We start from the raw sequence: 8,390 nt of genomic DNA, 5'->3' as shown, positions 1-8,390 counted from the left end.
CGGAGTTTGCTGCGTCTGTTCTCTTATTACTTCATTCTGCACAAAGTCAAACCACCGCACACTTAAGATTCTTCTCAGACACTTGTTCTTAAAACTCAGAATTCTGCTGTTTTGCGCCCTAGTGAGGTACCACGATTCGCATCCATAGAGGAGAATAGGTCCTATGCATTAAATGAACATAAACTTATTTCTAACATAAACTTCGACTGCAAACAGCATCTAGTTTTTGAACCGCCCACAAGTCTTTTTTTGTACAGTGTTAATGGGGGCTAGATTTTTAAACGTCCGTGCACTCAGTAGCTGCAAGACGTGTTGTAATCTAGCTCCTATAAAATTATCAAAAATTTAAATAATTGAAAATGAGGAACTAGGATCCCAACCACCTATGCACTCTGTAGCTGCAAGAAGTGTTGGGATGTTTATAGTACAGCGCCCTTGAGGTAGATTTTCACAAAAATGGCGCCATATAAATTATCCTGAACTACTACTACTACTACTACCATCACGCCATTTCTCCGTAGGGGTAGGCAGAGAGAATGGACCGCCACACGCGTCTATCCTGGCATACAATCCTAGCCTCTTCCACATTCATACATCTTGTCATACATGCCCTTCGGTTCTGTCTGCTTTTGACATGACCAGACTTAAGATTTTGGTTTATCTGATCACGCCACGTCTTCCTTGGTCGTCCTCGTCTAACGTTGCCGTTCATTTTTGCCATATATACTTGTTTTGCCATTCTCTCGTCGTCCATTCGTCCTACGTGACCAAACCATCTCAGAGACCCTTTCTTAATCTTATCAATTATACTTGTCTCAGATTTATCCTGAATACTTATATTATTTTTTAATATCTTATTGATTTTTCGCAGTAAAAAAATCGGCATCGCCGCTTCGGATTCGAGTTGTGAAGTATACTCCCATAATGGATCAAGTTTAACAAAAATGAATAAATTCAGTGTTGAAAACAGAACCTTCAGTGATGTGAAATTTTCACCTGTAAATGATAATCTGTTATATGCATCCTCCACAGACGGTACCATTACACTCTGGGACCAGAGAGCCGGTGATAAACCTACAGTTGTATTTGAAGGTAGGGTCTGTCAAAAATAACAAACAAAAGAAAAATAATAAAAATCACAACTATGATTGATTTAATTTATGAGTGAATAATTCAAAAGCATTAAATAAATTTGAATTTAAGTCTCTACTCATAATTACTGTCTCTTATTATCAAGATTAAATAAATTAATATATTATTAAGTAAAATGGAATATGGATAAACCATTAGGAATCCGCATTATAATAAATATATATCATTATTGAATCTGTATAAAAAAATCTTAAGGCTGTTATACAAATGTCATTAGAATTAGTTCTTGAGACTAACTACTTACGAAAAAGACTTCAGCACTTTCATTTCAAAACATTGGAGACTAGAAGAAAATGAAAAGACCTTTTATATTTCTATAAGATTATTAACTGTATCGTGCAATGCCCATAATTTTAGGAACCCAAAAACGTTTCACATAGTTTGTAAATGATTATTAAAAAAAAAAACTAAAATCTATAGTCAATATTGAAAACTATGTGATTTCTTACCATTCATTTGCTTTGTAGCTGCCAAACGTGCTGTAATTCAGCTCCTACCCGTTATTAAAATCTTCCTTAATTGGAAATGAGGAACTAGAATCCCAACCGTCTTTTCACTCTGTAACTGCAAGAGGTTATGGGATATTTATTGTCGGTGCCCTTGAGACTTTCACAAAAAATGGCATTATACAAATTATCAATACCTAATACTACACCCGTTGATGGAAAGACCTATGCCTTTCTGTTTCTGAAACTGTACAGCAGTGCTTGAAATAAATTTAAGGGGTCGCATAATAAACTGTTATTTGTTAAAATTTAATATTTTTAAAATATGTTATAGAGAAGCCAGAAGATAAATTATTCACAAAGCCGCTACTGTCATTTGACGTGTCTTGTAACGACCGAGTATTATGCGGTGGAAGTGAATCTATCCAGGGAGACGCCTTTATGTTATTCTGGGATGTGAGAAACATCAATTTACTCGGAGCTTATTGGAACTCGCACCTGGATGACATTATTCAGGTTTGCCTTGCATATTTATTTTACTGATACCTAAATATAACTGACCTAAATAATATCTAAACATCATTTAATTCTGCAGTATTTTATAAGTCTGTTGTATATTGTATTTAAAAATATAAAAAAACTGCTTATGTTTAAGCACTTGATAACAAACTGTTTAATTAGAATTTTAATAATATTAATATTATTTAAATAATTACTTTACCGTAATTTGAAACTATTGTTGAAGTGTGGGGCTGTATGTTTTGAACTGCTAGAATAAAAACGCGGCCTTTCTGTTTGGAAATCTCAATATTTATTGCATGACTTGTAACTTTATAACTCGTTTTTTATTTATAACTTGGTATAAATATAACACAATGGCGGCTAAATTTCGCTGGAGCCAATATTAAAATTAAGGATATTTAGTCTGAATAAATTGTCGAGAAAGAGACCTATGTATAATGCCACCTGCGTTGGCTTTTATAACCTATCAATATGCTCTGAACATAGGAGCGTATTCGCAGCTACCAAAACAAGAAAACCAAATTTAATAATAACTCAAGTTCACAGTACAAGAAAACTAATATAATAATAAATCGGTTCTTAATTAAACTTTTAAAAAATCCAACCAACTTTTGTAAGTTATTATTCATACTATTAAGGGAAAATTGGGTCTAGATTTTCAACCGCCCGTGTGCTTTGTAGCTGCAGGTCATGTTATCTAGATTCCCAGAAATTAAAAACACTTCTCGGACATTTTTTTTGTAATGTGTGAATGGAGGCTAGATTTCTAACAGTCCGTGTGCTCTGTAGCTGCAAGACGTGTTGGGTTGTTTAGTGCACAGCCCCCATGAGATGAATTTCATAAAAATGGAACTATATAAACTATCTATAATAAATAAATAAATATTATTAGAGTTATAAAATTTTTATCTCAAGAGTATTTTCTTTGTTTTAGGTCCAATTCGACAAGTCTAAATCAGACCAACTAGTGACGGCGAGTGTAGACGGATTAATCAACATATTTGACATAACAGAACTCAGCGAGGATGACGCATTACAATACTCTCTCAACACAGAATGTCCAGTGGACAAAATAAGTATTATTTCAGAGAACACAGTGGCTTGTGTGACAGACAATGTGGAGGTTCAACTGTGGAATTTTGAAACTGCCGATCAAATATGCAAATTCACCAGAGAAGAAATATCTAAAGCAATAAAGGTAATAATTAATCAAATTATGATCGTCAAATATTTATTCATTTTGTTTATTTCAGAATGTACCGATTATTTTTTTATTTGGATATTACTATCATCTAAAATTATTGTAGATAGGTTTTACCGTATAAATCTCAGAATTTTTTTAATGGCGATGTATTGTAAATATTTTGTATTTGTTTTTTTCACTAATTTTAAATTAAAATTCTGTTAATCAGACTTTTTTGGAACAGCCCGCTTAGCCCGATATTAGAGGCTTGTCGGCAGATGGGAAAGAGAGGATATGGAAGGAAGTTTAAAAAATACACTACAACACTTAGACCAATCGAGGAAAAAACTTTTCTTGAATTTTTTTCTCGCAACTGGCGAAAAACCGAACCCGGGACGCCAGTTTCACAGCTGGCCATCTAACAAACTACACTACGATGCTTGTCTCTGCTATGTTTTGTTAAGCTCTCATGCACATTCCGCAGTGTCAGATCCATATCTTCTTGAAACTATCTTAGAATTATAATTTGATGGAATGTATAAAGCTATTCTAGTTTTATACATTCCATCAAATTGAATGTTAAGATTTTTTTTTTATAAATCATAATATGGTATAATCTGTCTCTTTTGATACTCTGGCTTGCATAGGGAAAAAGACAAGTAGGAAAATAGGTGTAATGTAATTAGTTCAGATTTAATAATTAAGAAGAGCAATCTATTTAATATATCACAAGGTAATGAATACAACTAGGTAAATTCAAAATCAGCATTTGAGAGTAACCAACTAAAAACATTTTTTTTATCCTCCATGAATGCCACAGACAGACCAGTTGTAGTGACCCACGATATCCAAAGTAAATGGCAAATTGTGTAAAATTTAAAAACAACATAAATAGTTTTATTAGTTTTAGGCGCCGTGACGCAGTTGGTTAGACGACCAACTGTGAAACTAGCTTTGCGGGTTCGATTCCCGCCAGTTGCAAGAAAGAAAAATCCAAGAAAGATTTTTTTCTCAATCGGTCTGGGTGTTGTGGTGTATTTTTCATTACCTCCTTCCATATCCCCTCTATCCCACCTGCTGACAAGCCCCAAAATATAGGCTTAGCAGGTTATTCCTATTTAAAATATATATATGTACATGATGTATATGTCTTCTAAATTTCAGGAAGACAATATCGAAGATTGTTACATAATAGATGTCCATAAATCTTCCAATGGTAATCCAATAGTTGTTGCTGGCTCATTTTCAGATCAAGGGTAATAACAATTAAACTAATTACTATTTTTAAATAAATAAAATAAAGTAACATGCAGTGCGTTTGAATGTTTAATAACCCTATGTTAATGTGTTAGTGCCTGTCGGTGAACCAAGTAAACATAACAATTTTGTTTGTGTTAGTAGGCACACTAGAATGTTATATATGAAAACTAAAGTTGAGGTTATTAAAGAGTTGAATGGGACTGTACATAACTTTAAGCAATATTTTAAACTTTTTATTAATTTTAATTCAAATCTAATTTTAAGTTTAACGTGTTGAAAACCATTTAATTTCATAAAAGTGTTTTTTTTTAGAAAATGTTTGAGAACTCTACAAATCAATAAGAACAAACTTAACCCACTTTCAAATTACAACGGGAATAAACAAATAGTTAGATGCAGTTGGTTTGATTACGAGGTCTGTATATGCTTCCACAACTATTTTTAAGTATCTCATACTGTTAACGAAAAGGCGGACTGTAAATGAAAAACGAATTTCATTCAGTTTTGTGATAGGGAAATATTTTAAGAAAGGATAGGTACATGGAATGGAAACCTACCTTTAATATGATCAGAATTTTCTTCAATTTCGGGCAATGGATGACAAAATGAACTATAAAATGTAACAATGTTTTCAACGGCGCGCGACGAATCCAACCACTTTTATGCTATTTTATGTGAAGTGAAAAATATTGTTTAGTTTTTGTTCTAAATCTGAATCTTCTAATTTTGAGTCAAGAGAAGGATGGTAAAGGAAGGTAATCGGCCAGGAGTAGTATCGATAAATGCTGTTATTTACTTAACACATACTTTTGTCTTAACCCTTAAGTTCATATAAGTGGGCCCCTGATTGCAAAGGGAAGATGTAACGATATTTGTCGCTGTAGTCAACACGAATTTTCAAAATTTTAATACTTGTATAAAAAAATATTTTTCGGCCTTAGTAACATAGTACCTATCATGTTAAAGCTACGAGTATATCAGAAAACTGATCACATTTTGGCTCAGTAAAAATTGTATTGTATAATGCACAAATTAGTCGCAGCTCGTTAACTTCACAAACATCAACAGAAGAATTGAAGCAATACAGATGTTCAAATATAGGCAGAATGGTGTATGTTACACAGTGTGTAAAGTGGCCACTTAAACCAGCCAATGACTGATCATAAGCCTTGTAGATGCCTGGACTTCTATATTCCCTCTCTAAAACGTTCTTCATCTTGTTGTAGTATGTGAATATACATAAGCCTTGCTGGACAGAATTTAAATTTCATGAAATAGCTCTAAGATATACATACATATATGTAATTAGGGAAAATACATGTTAAAGAAAATCTACTCCTTAGGTCAGCATTTGATTCAGGCAGAGGAAAACTTGTCAAACTCCAAATCACTAGGTTCGAAGATTGTACTTTTGCCGTAGCTGCCCCTCTGGCTGGAACCGATTGCCTTCACACTTGCAAACCATCGACAGTACCGTCGTCAGTCAGTCCAGATCTCAAATAAAATCCTACCTCTTTTGTTTATCATACCCTCAATTTTCAAATCAAAATGATTGAAATGTAGAGTTAGCTTAGAATGCAAGTTTAGATTTTTTAAATGTAGAGCACCCTTGAAGGGATTTTTCACAAAAAGTGGCCCTGAAGCCAAATATTATTATTAAAACTTTGTGTAATTTTTCAGAACGATCTTTTGTTTACTGGAGGAGAGTCAGGATTATTAACTCTATGGAAAAGTGAACCTAGTAAACATAGTGAACTTTCACGCGGAAAAAATAAACTACTAACCGGAATGAATAAAATGAAAATTCATAAAGAAAAACCATATTAATATATTTTACAGCATGTCTATATAATAAATATTTGAAATTTTTATTTGTGTAGTGTTTATTTCTGACGTAGTTGTGAGAGCAATGCTTATTAGTTATCCATATTTTTTTCAAATAAATTACATATTGGTGTAATTCATAGGCAGGTCATAAGTCCCATAAATGCCTAGACTTCTATATTCTCTTCTCAAAAATGTTTTCCATCTCTGTTGCACCAAAATGTCGAGAAAAGAAAATAATTACAAGTAGAAAAAAAACAAATAATAATCCTCATACTTTCTCTATCCGTACCCAGGGTGCACGGGGCACTCCATTGGTACTTCAATTGCAGCGCATCTGGATTATTTAAGTAATATGGAAGGTAACCTCGTGGTGTAGTGGTCAGCGCATTTGCCTACCATGCGAGAGGACTTGGGTACGATTCCGGACATGGTTGACATGAAATATTTATTCAAAAAGGTGTTTTTACACTAGAATACTTCATAGTCTCTGGATTGGCACCTGAAACGTAAGACTGATCATCTTGCCTTCATGTAACAAAAATGATCAAGATTCGCTGCGATTTGTATACCAATGCAGTGTCCTATGCACCAATAGGTGTGGAAAGGGAATAATGATGAAGTTGCCAGTTGCCAGTCCAAGAACAATGAAATATTGCAGTGCAAACCAGAAGAAGGAAACAGAAATTATATGAAAATAAATATCGAGGCCATACTGACAGAATGCATTGAGTCAAGTCTTTATATATTTCAAATATTTTTTTAATATAGATGTAAGATGTTTATTTCAAATTTTATGCTATGTCTAGAATAAGGACTATTCTTCCAAAGCTTTAAAAAAAGCTTTAACATGTTCACTGCATTCAATATATCACGAACAATGACGTAATACTGACAGCAATTTTCAAAACGCGAAAACTATATTAAAAATATGAAATTTCTTTTAGTAGATAGAAGTACAGGTTTTTCAGTGTTAAGAAATACAGCAATTGTAGACATGCTGTAGAATATTTAGTTGGGAACCCAGAAAGCACCAACATGACACGGCTCCAGTGACCAACGCAGGGGTACAATTTTGCAGACACGGGAGTCATGTCCAACGCACCGAACGTGTGAAATGCTGTTATCTCGGAACTCCTTTTAATGACTTAATGCATTCTGTCAGTAAAGCCTCGATATATAATTAATGAAACAGAGTGTTTTACTAATTATATATTTAATCATGTTAATCATATTACACAAAGTTAATGCCGATTTAATCAATAATATAGCTTAAGGCACTTGAACTAAGCATAAATTAATAAATCGGAGGTCATAAGCCTTCTAAAAGCCTATATATCAACCTATATATTTGTTTTCATATCTCTGTCTGTTGGAATATCTGTAAATCTAGGAAAAGGATCGAAATAAAAGATTGATTCGGGGTGAGCTTTTATTGAACTTTGTAAATAAAATTCATGGCACTTGCAAGTGTTGCGTTCAAGGCGTATAATAATTTCATGAAAATGTTCACTTTTCACCATAGAAATAAAACACATACATATTTCAATTAGTCTTAAACAAATCACAATGCAACCAAAATAGATTGAGCTCAAAAATAGACAAAGTGCAACCATCACACAGTCACATTTGAAAATACATTGTTTTTGACTTAACCTTAAATTTACAATTATAGTATAAAAATAAGTATCTTTAATTTCGTAAATATAAATTTAAAACCGCCGTACATTAAAAGAATTCATTTAAAAATAAAATTGACTAAAGGTAACGTGTTTAATATAACCTAAAATATATCATTTTAAAATTTTACATGTAAAATAGATTCGTACATTAATACATAATTATTATGTAGATTTTTTTTTATTAGCTGTCAAATTGATAGAAGCATGTCATAAGCAGAAATTTGAATATGGAACCAAGTGCAAATTGTGCAAAAAACGGAAAGAAAGTTGAAAATAAATCACGTTTCTTGTTTTTGTTAATAAATATTACAACACATATTG

The 8,390-nt window shown here is 32.8% G+C and overlaps 1 protein-coding gene across 1 annotated transcript; it reads left to right on the top strand.

Annotated features, from left to right (window-relative positions):
• Positions 1 to 852: 852 nt before the first annotated feature.
• Positions 853 to 6,432, top strand: LOC148275279 (WD repeat-containing protein 89-like). The gene is made up of 6 exons (XM_088235929.1): positions 853 to 1,092; positions 1,933 to 2,114; positions 3,055 to 3,318; positions 4,468 to 4,559; positions 4,876 to 4,978; positions 6,244 to 6,432. Exons 1-6 carry the CDS (start codon positions 945 to 947, stop codon positions 6,388 to 6,390), a joined length of 936 nt encoding a protein of 311 aa, XP_088092055.1. The 5' UTR covers positions 853 to 944; the 3' UTR covers positions 6,391 to 6,432.
• Positions 6,433 to 8,390: the final 1,958 nt, after the last annotated feature.

Source organism: Micrasema longulum, unplaced genomic scaffold (assembly GCF_059751315.1).
Source record: "Micrasema longulum isolate JH-2025_06_02 unplaced genomic scaffold, ASM5975131v1 h1tg001469l, whole genome shotgun sequence".
NCBI lineage: Eukaryota > Metazoa > Arthropoda > Insecta > Trichoptera > Brachycentridae > Micrasema > Micrasema longulum.
The sequence above is the reverse complement of the archived record's forward strand: the minus strand, read 5'-3'. Positions and strand labels throughout refer to the sequence as shown.